Here is a 12,449-nt window from a genome sequence, read left to right as displayed (position 1 = left end):
ACTATATGGGGAATCCAAAAACACCCCCAAAATGCAACATTTCAACCCATTAAGCACATTACTAGCCTGCCCTAAATCTTCCATCAAAAAGTTACTGCCAATTGTGTACAATATTAAAGGGAAAAATAGTATAAACAGGGGCACATGATGACACAAAGCTATATCTGTATGTGCTACAAGTTGGCATTTTTTGCAGCTTCTCAAATTACCCTTATTTTCTTTTATTTAATACAATAAGAAGTGTACATAACATTTCAAAGCTGATGTTAAGGGCTCTTTTGCTCATACAATTAATAATATTGGAATCACCAACAATGCGTACATACAAATATATATCACACTTAGTTTTGTGTAAATAATTTAATTAAATTAGGCCACACACACAAAAATAGCTCAAACAGGATGTCAGAATGAGTGTTTCAAAATATTTAGACGTGGGACATTGAACAACTTCTTTAGAATGCTGAAATGAGAAGGACCAGAGGAGACGTACAAAGACAAACAGTAAGCTTTTATGTTTGATTTTACTTATTCAAGTCTTGTTCTTTACATATGGCCTTTAATTATCTGTGGTGCTTCTATATATATATGTACACAAAATAATTAAAAAGTAGAACGTCTGGTAAAGGAGCCTCAGCGAAACAATTATAATTTTTTTAGATACATGTTTGAATAGAGAAATTCTGCTTTTTGGAATTTTGTTTTCAATAATGCTGTATATTAGATTTAAAACTTACTGTAATATGGTTGTAAACACTGAATAACTTCTAACCATATTTTCTGGTCCATTAAGATATTTTTTTTTAAAAAACTTTTGTTTATTAATGGTCATAACAAGAAAGACATATGATAAATATTAGTAAAACATGAGCACATAGTCAGAGAGTAAAAATTAAGACAGATGGAACAAATTGTTAAGTTCTGAGAAGGCTAAGATTCAACATAGTAATGACCGAGGGTTTTTATTTTTGTATGTGTATAGAGGTTAGAGAGAATAAAGGAAACTAGAAGGAAAGAATACGAACAAGGCTAGAAAAGAGAGAAAGGGAAGAGAGTGGAGAAGAAGCAAAAATCTATTAAGATATTTTTTAAGAAGGAGAAGTCAGTTTTTAATGTTGTAATTTATTTTGACACAGAACAAGCTAACCACAAATATCTAATACAACTCTGGTATTGTAGTAAAAACTATTGTATTGGCAGTACACAAATATAACTTACCATTTAGTACTCAGAACCAGGAGATGACTGTTACTTTTACATTGATCCTTTAACAGCTAAAAATCATGCCGTGTTATATTTTACTAGGTGTTTAGAAGTAGCTATTATTAGTTTTATGTCCAAACTCACTAATACCACTTTCATACTGTCGCCCCTGCAATATCCCGGGTTTTTGAAGCCGGGTTTTTGCCGGGGCTCGGAGCGTCCCAGCTCAGAAACACCATTCATACTGCACCTTAGACACGGGAATTTCCCAGGTTGACCCCATTCATACTGCACAAGTCGGTGCCCTGGCAATTTGTGGGAGTCATCACTAGAGCACTTTTCATTGGCTGAAAGCTAGAATATGAAAAATATCTCTCTCTCTCTCTCTCTCTCTCGCACCAAGACCCGGGTCGTTTGAGCTCGGCCCGGGAAAAACCCGGGATTTTGGTGCAGTATGAATGGGGTATAAAGTACTTGGTGTTTAAGATAACTGCAGTTATACTAAAGGTTTTTGTGACTGCAGCCAGATTTAAGGGATATATATACCAAACAGACACAACATTAAGAACCACTGACAAATGAAGTGAATAATATTTATTATCTTGTTACAATAACACCTGTCAAGGGGTGGAATATATTAGGCAGCAAGTGAACAGTCATTTCTTGAAGTTGATGTGTTGGAAGCAGGAAAAATGGACAAGCATTAGGATTTAATTGACTGGGTCAGAGCATTTCCAAAACAGTAGGACTTGTGGGGTGTTCCTGGTATGCAGAGGTTTGTGGCTACCAAAAGTGGACCAAGGAAGGACAACCGGCGACAGGGTCATGGGCACCCAAGGCTCATTGATGCACGTGGGGACTGAAGACTGGCCTGTCTGGTCCAATCTCACAGAAAGGTTACTGTAGCACAAATTGCTGAAAAAGTTAATGCTGTCTATAATAGAAAGATGTGTATGGGGCTGCGTAGCCACAGAGCAGTCATATTGACTGTGCTTACACCTTTCCACAGCCTGGATGCGCCTACAATGGGCACATGAATGCCAGAACTGGACCATGGACGAGCAATGGAAGATGTCCTGGTCCAATGAATCATGTTTCATCTTTTACATGGATGGCCACCAGGATGCACTCTGGGAAGAATGCAAGCTGCCTGAGGGAGTGTGATGGTCTGGGCAATGTTCTGCTGAGAAAAATTGGGTCCTGGCAATTGTATTGCCTGATGGCAGTGGCCTCTTTCAGCAGGATAATGCACCCTGCCACACAGTAAAAATTGTTCAGGAATGATTTGAGGAACATGACAAAGAGTTCAAGGTGTTGACATGGACTCCAAATTACCCAGATATCAATCCGATTGAGCATCTGTGGGATGTGCTGGAAAAACAATTCTGAGCCATGGAGGCACCAACTCACAATTTACAGGACTTAAAGGATCTGCTGCTAACATCTTGGTGCCAGATACCACAGGAAACCGTAGGAGGTCTTGTGGAGTCCATGACTCGACCGGTCAGCACTCGTTTAGTGGCACAAGGTGGACCTACACAAAATTAGGCAGGTGTTTTTAATGTTGTGGCTGATCTGATATATATATATATATATATATATATATATATATATATATATATATACACATATAATATAGACACACACTCACACACAGATAGACAGACAGAGAGGGAGAGACTAGGGTCAATTTTGAAAGCAGCCAATTAACCTACTGGCATGTTTTTTTTGGAGTGTGGGAGGAAACCGGAGCACCCGGAGGAAACCCACGCAAACACAGAGAGAACATACAAACTCCACACAGATAAGGCCATGGTCGGGAATCGAACTCATGACCCCAGTGCTGTGAGGCAGAAGTGCTAGCCACTAGGCCACTGTGCTGCCTTTGTCGCTGTCTTTGTTGTCGGTGTTACTGTTACCCATGTGTACAAGTGAATACAATCACTTGAAAAAGTGCAGACAGGACAATTAAAACCACTGTGTATGTTAGAACAAGAGAAAAGATAGACTTGCGCTCTGAAACAAACAATATATAAACCACTATGTGTCAACATATACATAAATAGGAGAATTTTGTGGACAATATTGGGATAAGCTCACCTGCCAACGTCAAGATGCGTTGTAGTAGTGCTAGCCTCTAACTGTCTCCAGGTATATCTGATCATTTCCTTCTGTTTCCCACAGCTGTAAACACTAATGGATCAGCCATGGTACAGGCAGTATTTCTGGCTTCTGGTTTTTGGTGGCATTGTCATTTTTGCCGGGATCATCAGCCTTGTTATGGTTTGCATATGCAGAACTCAGTTCTCAAGAAGTAAGTTAATATTAATTATCTAATTATTTCCCAAAATGTTCTTCATTAATTTGCAGAACTGAAGAATTTATTTTCAGTTGCAAATAGTGGTCCACCCTTCACTTTCCTTATGTGTATGTTGTGACCCTCTGAGACTATAGTCATCTGCATGCATCAACAAATGTATTCCCAGCTTCAGTCCAAAAGTACCCCCAGGAGAACAAGTACAAAAGTTACTGGCCCAGTCAAATAGATTTTTCCACCTGTGCATTATTATGGATATCCTCAAAACGTGGACCTTTAGAGGTACATGAAGGCCATAGTTGGGTCTCCCTAGTCAACTATAAATTGTCCATGATATTTTAATGAAAAGAGCTCAAACTGGTAGAGTACACATAGATACATAGATCTCCAGGCAGGACTGGCATCTTGGGTGTAGTATGCATACCCCAAACTTCGAAAAGCACCAATGTGAGTGTCCATCTGCTTCCATATGGTTTTATGACAGTGATAGTGTAATTTTAAAACATCATTAAGCTGTTACAAGTTTTAATTTTTTTATGTTTTTACCAGTGATTCCTGTAACCAAAAACTATAAACAATTAATAATTATAATTATTAAAGAGAAGGTGACCAATGTACTGTCACCATTAACAAATGTTTTTGTGAAACTTAAATGTTTTTATATTTAAATCCTAAGTCAATGAATATATATTTTATGCTGTGGGCTAATATAAACAACGTTTGCAAATATTGAAAATAACAAATTTGTTTTTAGATTTACCAAGTCACTAGAACTACTTGATAATAATTTTGTAAAATTTCAGTAGTGTAATTCACAAAACAGTGTAACTAACTGCATGAATACTATGCTAATAAAATGATGATTTTAACACATTTCTGTGTTTCGTGTCACGTGGAGTCTAGTTTTATCTACTACAGTGGTGATAGTACACTTTCTACTACGAACATTACAGTAAAAGTTAAACTATGCTTCAAAAGAGGATGTTCCTTATTCAGCACTTTTTTATTTAGGCTGTTGCTATTTGTTTCCATGGTATGATAAAAAAATAAATAAGGTTTGGCAATATGTTGCTTTCTAGCAACTGCTGTTTAATGTTGATTTTGCCTCCAGTATCCGCTGTAGAAGCCGTGATGCTGAATACTTGAGGATTGAATTTCATGCTAGAGAAATTTAGCTGTGGTGAAACATTTAAACCTGTTCAGACACATGTGTACTAAAGTACAGTTTAATTAAATGGTTTCAGAACCTTTCCAATCAGGTCCTTCAGACTAGAGCTCTGAGTCATCCAGTATTCAACTACATCCAGATTTCTATAGTGGGGACATGTGAAGAGATCAATGTCATGTAATGAATCCTAGATGAAAGAATCTATTGAACTGCTACATGAGATTGACAGGGTTAAAAAATATCCAAAAGATAATACACTTCATCCTCCTCTAAAAAATACCACAAAACAAAAAAGATATTCTACCAAGAGAGTAGATTATCCTAAACTTGACAACCACTGTGTCAAGTTTAGGACACATTGAAGTGTAACAGTAAGAGTCAAATTTAATTGTAATAAATCGCCATGTATTGTCCTGGAACGGCCGTGAGACACTACACAGCAGTTTTTTTTTTTTTTGTGAAATAGCCGCACACTTTTACTCACACCCCATAGAGACTCAAACAAAAGTGAACATTAGTTTTTGCCGTATAAACAGTAAAAATGCACAGCAGCGATGTTCCAACAAACATCGTGGCTAATTAAATCTGCCCCTAATAATTTAGCAGTAACTCATAGAAAATATAGGCATGAATAGTCTACAGTTCATTTAAAAAATAAAATCAAAATAGAAATATAAATAATTAAAAGAGCGATCCAAATTTTAGATTTCCCCATGTCTTAGTGCTACAGACCAACCGCAGAGTGGGTGGCCCTCCAGGTAACTTCTCAGTTTCCTCTCTAGAAAGCCCTTAAGATGTTTCAGTCTTTTGTTATATTCTTTCACAATTAGCAAACACATGTGTGCAACAATAGGAATGATAGGGAACTCTGGGCCATGGGCTGTGATTCCCATCTATACTTATTATCATCCACCATGGTTGATAATATTCACATTCTTTTATTTAAGTAAGAGCTAGGGTGGGAAGATTATTGAAAGTGAGCCTGAGAAAGTGAGCATAATTGTATATAACGGTAGGAGATTTGCTGGCTAATTGCATATTAGAAGCATGAAAAATATTTTGGGCTTGTGCAATTGTTTGTTTTTAATAAATGGGTATTGTCTATTTGTCACATTATAATTAGTGAAATAAAACACATCAACATATCATATGAATAACACATCATGTAAACTACTTACTAACATTGGGAGACTAAACTCGCCCCAGACTTTACTACTGGGCATTATAATAATATAAATCTGTTAGATTTTAAGTATTAACATTCAAAAAATGCTATCTTAAACAATGTAAGTAAGTATTAGAAGTTACCTAGAAACAATGCTTTCGGATTCAGATTTGAAAACCGTTTATTATCTTTAAGGGCTAACGGTGCGGATTCAGAAGTCTTTGAAAGTAAAGGCGAGACATAAACAAGCGCAAAACAGCGAAGTTATTACAAAGTAAGTCCTTTTATTTATGTAGTATAATGTAAGATACAACGTACTAGTACATTCACTGTTGTAGTCCTTATTGAAACAAATTATTTTTATTATTATCCTTTATTTATAAAATGCCAACATATTACACAGCACTGTGTATTGAGGGGATTACAATGCAAATAAATAACATACACCGACAATAAACAGAAGGTGTAGAGAGTCCGGTCAAAATAAGCTTACAATTTATACTTTGTAGGAAACAATTGCAAAAAGATCAGTAAATGATTCATGGATACACACCATACAGTCAGCCAGGGCTGAAGTTCTGTGTGATCACTCAAGCTACTTTATTTTAACACCAACAGGTGCACAGAACACCATAACATTTGGGGAGGTTCCGTCTTCCTTCTTTAGGTGTATACATACTAATTATCTTTACATGGCCGGTGGACAAGCGGGGAAGGCATGAAAGTGGAACTAGTCATTGTTGAAATCGTAAGAGTATTAGCTGCTGGCAATCATACCTGTCCTTCACCATTTATATTAACTGAAATTCCTTTCTCTTCTGGTTTTGAAGAAGGTTTCACCAAGGGGGCAATGGAGATCACCAAAGGAGAAACAGAATGGAAAAAGCAATGACAGTTGAACTCTCTGGCCAATAGCCATATGCATTTAAAGTTCAGTATATTGTTTTAAACCTCCTTTATTACACTTAAAATCCTTATAATCATCAATTTTATATAAATATATATATTTTACACTTACATCAATAATGCAGATATATCCCGGAAATCTGGTTTTATAAAATAGTATGAAGCCCATATAACTGGTTAATGCGCATACTTAAAGCGATATACACATTTTTAACATCTCTGGATGTTCTTCTTGGGCCAGCATGAAATCCTACTTTAACAATAATGCATACTACTTTTGTATCACATTGTCAGATGTTCATGAGTCATAATGTGGAAATGTTTATCAGTTATAAGGAACGTGTATAGTTTTCAAGGCACATTTTTTAAAATACTTATGTCAATAGATATACCAAAGGGCTCTGAGCATACATCATCATATACCAACAAAGCATTTTATTTTAACTGTATCTTCTATTACAGGAAATATTCTGTGTATGGTATAAGAGACTATTTTATTCTGACATATGACTTTCAAACTCAGCTGTAGTTTATAGGATAGCTAGAATTAATCTACAAATGTCCTTAAATAAAAGACAAAATCATGAATATAATCACAACATCTACTGGCTGGGTTGGGGGGCAGGGGGAGCCCATAGTGGGCTACCTTTGACTTAGTCACTGGGCTAAACTGCATTTTTGTTTCCTTTAAAACGTTCCCAGTAGGCTGCCGAGCCAGCCCCTGGCAGTATTTTTTTCATTACTATTGTGTCACTGTTAAAGATATGTGGCATAAGACTGTCAACTTGTTTTTTCCTGGATCCAGTCTATAAACCTATTTATGTGAACTTCAGGGAACCTTTCAAAATGTAAAACCAACCAGAGCTTGAACTCAGCTAATCTAAGTACAATTAGCACTTATATATGTAGTTTTATATTGGAACAATTTATATTTTATGTTTTCTCACCCCATATTGCAATACTTGGTATATTATATGTTATGTACAATGGGCCAATCGCAATAGGCTCAAGACATATAGACCGGAACTGCTATTTACACATTCTCTGACTACCTTTACTGCCAACTGTTATACAGTATAATCCCATACATTAAAAATAAAAAATACAGCGTTGACAACCAAAGACGAGTATATAATATTTGCATAATTAAATAATCCTAATCAATCATAACGATGCACCAGAATGATGACCTCTAAAAACGAAGTGGGTCTTTAAAAACACACATTCATTAGATCTAGAAATATATTGAATCGTTTAATTAAACAGATACATGTATTAAAAAACATATAAAATGACAAACATTAATTTAAAAGAAGGTATCAATTCATTAATTGAGCAAATAGTCTCCTATACGCTGAATGGTTAGTATGTATTGTTGTATATAACATATATTTTATAAGACACTTGTCTTAGCTAATTAATAGAAACTATTGCAAATGCATAGAACAATCTCCAGCATATTATTGTCCAATAATCGTTGGTGTTAGTTCCTGAGAATTAAAATAATCCAGCCTATAAATTCAGACAAGATTAATAATAAACAGTTGTTAACCAAGTAGCTACTGGTTTTTGTGATAATCTTAATAGTGCACTGATCCACACAGATGGAAATAAATAGAGCTCAAACCTCAAAGAAGACCCTTCCGATCTTCAAACTTAATATTTAAAATAGTGTGTGGTCTCAGGTATTGAGGATATGAAAGGTAATCATGAAGCTCCCATAGAAGAAGCACTGCACCGATCAGGTTTCTTCTCTGTCCAGATGCTTTCAGCAGTTGCCGGCGGCAGTGATTCAGTGGTCAGCCGACTGATCACATAGGGTCTTTACATCAGTGAGATTCCACACATGGAAACATATAGTGTGGTCTGTCCCATCTTGCACAAAATTCTGTATGTTAGCTTGTTAGCTAGTATCAGTTCTTTTTAAACATAATCTGGATCTTTGGGTGGATGTTATCTTTAGCCTGACTGACGCGTTTTGTCTGGCTCTGTCAGACTTTTTCAAAGGCACAGCAATATTGTTATGACCTTTTTGCAGTCAGTACTATTAATTTTACCCTTAATTGGATAAATGGAGACAAATACTTGTCTAATTATAATATCAATCAGAGATTCATTATACATCTGTCTTTCGATCTGTATTTCTCATTATATCAATTATTTCATTATAAGTATGTCCTTTGTATGAAAATCAGAATTTAAAAAACAATGTAACCATTTTAAAATAAAATAAAAGATAATTATTAGTATGTACTTAGAACATAAAATATTTGAAAATAGCAACAATATATAAACCAATTAATTAATGTGAAAATTATTTTTCATATAGATCTAAAAAACATCCCTTAAAAATGAGTTTTATAAAAAATTAATGAACAAATCTGTCTTATCCTCTATCATGTTATCGAGAAAAGGAGAACTAATGTATAAGAATTATCCTATAACTTGAGAACCATCATAGACTTTATCAATTCTCCAATAATGACCCAAATTTAATTTCTCAGACCTTACTCAGGATTAGAATTCATGACCTTAATGATAGGAGACAAGGGTGCTACCCAATGAGCCACCACATTTGTCACTTCCTCTCTCTCCCTTAAAAGAGGTTAAAAGAATGAAAACAGCCTACAGCTTAAGTTAGAACAAATGCATTGAGGATACCCTTTAAAAATACTGCAAACCATCTAAAAACAATAATAAAAACCAATATTGTTTATTACAAATAGTAACAATAGTAAAATCAGGCTGTCAGCTATTTTCCTTTTACATTAAATTTATTACACTAAATAGAAATAATTCTCCTTCATGTCTCACAAAAATCAAGTAGTTTCATTTAGTCCGTCTGGAACCAATGTTTGCACTTTAAAAATCCACATAGTCTCTGCCTCACAAAGGAGTTGATATCTGTCTCCTCCTCTAACTGTTAACCCTATAAACTCTACAGCATATAATCTCAACCCAATTGGATCACTTTTGTGTGATTGAAAAAAATGTCTAGATACATCTTTTGTGTTCCCTAAATCGGGTCTAGAGGGGCCTTATAGTCCTCCCAATATATTGTAATCTACACAGACATTGAAACATATAAATTACGTATCTAGACTCACAATTAATTGCCTGATGTGGAACATTTTAGCTGTGACAGTAGAATATTTCTTTAGTTTTATTGACCATAAAATCACAAGTTAAATACATTTGTTTGTTACATTTGAAAAAACCTAACGGCCTAAATGGTAACCAACTACCTATTTTCTTGGGACATACAGGATCAGATCTAAAATGGCTGGGTGATAATATATTCTTGGGATTCCTATTTTTACGAAAAACTGCTCTTATATTCTCACCCAAAACAGGCTCTAACATTGTGTCTTGTTTAAGCAGTTCACAATTTCTTGTGATTACTTTTCTAATCTGAGACAATTTTTTGTTATATTTGTACACAAAACAGACAAATTCCTACCATAACAACAACTGCCCTTATTTTTATCACTGTCCTTATCTTTTAATTCTCCCAGAGAAAGTGCTACCGGATGCTGCTTACATTTCCTTGGAACAAGCATGGAAATGCGATCTTTTTGCAATGTGAATCCCACAGCTTCTTCTAATAAACTATCTGGATATACTTGTCCTGAAAAATCTTGAGCCATTTTTGTGACTTGCATTATAAAATCTTCATCTAGGGTACAATTACGCCTCAGACGAGTCATCTGACTCTTAGGGATATTTGTAACCCAAGGTCTGTGACAGCTACTTTTATAATGTGAAAAATGATTATTAACATTAACCTGTTTATTATAATTGATAGAGATAATTTTATCCCCCTGGACCAAGAGAGTGACGTGCAAATAATTAACCATCTGAGAAGCATAAGAATAAGTAAATGTTAAATTATAAGACTTAGTATTTAAAAAAGAAACAAATTGGTGAGCTAATTCAGAATCCCCTTTCCAAATAATAAATAAATAATCTATATATCAGCCATAGAATACCAGGTTTGCCCTGAAAGGGCTATGCCAGATTAGGGCATCTTCTAACTACCCCATGTAGCTGTTTGCAAAACTCGTGGCGAACCTGGTACCCATGGCTGTGCCCAATGTTTGTAAATAATTAATGTTATCAAAAAGAAAATAATTCTGAGTAACAATGAATAATATAGAATCTAAAATAAATGTGCAATGTGTCTGTGAAATCATATTCATCCTGCTTAGAGTTTGTTTTATTGCTGTTACTCCCTCTTTATGGGGAATATTTGTGTACAAAGCCTGTATATCCAATGTAAGGAATCTATATCATGGTTCCCATGTTATTGATTCTAATTGTAGCAGAAGATATGAAGTGTCACAGATGTATGAGTTCAAAGATAAAACATTTGGTTGTAAAAAGTGATCAGCATAAAAAAATAAATTAGATGTGAGAGAACTTGTTTTTTCCTAGATCAAATCTATAAACCTATTAAAGTGAACTTCAGGGTACCTTTCAAAATGTGAAATCAACCAATGCTTGAACTCAGCTAATTAAAGTACAATTAGCAATTGTATATGTACATAGACCTGAACTGCTCTTTACACCTTCTCTGACTACCTTTACTGCCAACTGTTATACAGTATAACCCCATACATTGTACAATGTTCATAGTTTGGGAAATATTATTTTTGGTTCGATACCACCATAATTTTTACTTAATTTCGTCCCTTTTTCCAATAGCTGTAAATCAGTTACTAACATTTGAATTGCCACTGAACTTTGCCAACAAGATATTTATTTTTGTTTATATCTTGTTCAAGCTTGGTTAACAGCTACTCTTATGATCACTAGTATTTTACACATTAATTATGCCATACAAACAGTTTACCAATACCTATTTTCCACAACAGCTCATACCGTTCAACAGTTCCACCTACAACTATAATACCAGATGCAGGACACCACCTTTACGGTAAATATATGTGGTACTATTTATAATACAAATATGTTTATTTAATTCTCATTATTTTTATGTGATGTAAAGTAGGTTTTGGACACATAAAAGCTGTATGTAAAACAATATATTAAAAATGTTCCACATTTATGTTAATGGCATTGACTTTTTTTTAATATTGCCTAATATTTACTATTGTACAACATATATGACCTGTTATAGAACAAGCATATAAAATGCATATATTTTAGTGATAACCTTCAATCTTCTTGTATCCCTAATGTTGGCCACAAACAACTGGATTTATGGACAATTTAGCTACAGCTATGATGGACAAATTACACAGGTCAAGTTCTCCGTATTCAATCTTTTTCAAATAATGCTCTGGGTCTTCTTTCTTCCTTTGTGACTACAGACAGAAAAAAGCATTTAAAAGATCAGATTTCTCTTCATCTTCTACAATAAATTTTCTTACTGTATCATTTAGTGGGCCAAAATATTTTTTTATTTTCTTGCTGTTATGTATCTGAAACATGTTTTGGGTCTAGATTTGCTTTCTTTTCCAATCGGTTTTCCAGCTACAGAATTTGCTATTCTGATTTTATGTTTAAATATTTTACTATATTCATTGTAGTTCCATAATGAATGTTCAATATCTCCTAGTTTTAAGAATTGAAATGCTCTGTATTTTCCTTATTTCGCCCAATACTGTTTAAGAGAACACTTTGTCAGTATACAAGATTCAAAGCTTCTGCTAGATGAATAAACATTA

At 34.6% G+C, this 12,449-nt stretch overlaps 1 protein-coding gene across 1 annotated transcript in view; it reads left to right on the top strand.

The window, feature by feature from the left end:
• The first annotated feature begins 406 nt into the window (after nucleotides 1-406).
• Nucleotides 407-12,449, top strand: part of SCIMP (SLP adaptor and CSK interacting membrane protein) — a 31,289-nt gene continuing 19,246 nt past the window's right edge. The window contains exons 1-4 of the mRNA XM_075197728.1: nucleotides 407-504; nucleotides 3,388-3,517; nucleotides 6,049-6,127; nucleotides 11,634-11,695. Coding sequence (XP_075053829.1) covers nucleotides 3,400-3,517; nucleotides 6,049-6,127; nucleotides 11,634-11,695 — 259 coding nt within the window. The 5' untranslated portion in view covers nucleotides 407-504; nucleotides 3,388-3,399. The remainder of the gene's footprint in view (nucleotides 505-3,387; nucleotides 3,518-6,048; nucleotides 6,128-11,633; nucleotides 11,696-12,449) is intronic.

Source organism: Mixophyes fleayi, chromosome 2, assembly GCF_038048845.1.
Source record: "Mixophyes fleayi isolate aMixFle1 chromosome 2, aMixFle1.hap1, whole genome shotgun sequence".
Classification (NCBI taxonomy): domain Eukaryota; kingdom Metazoa; phylum Chordata; class Amphibia; order Anura; family Limnodynastidae; genus Mixophyes; species Mixophyes fleayi.
This window is presented reverse-complemented; position numbering and strand designations above follow the sequence as displayed.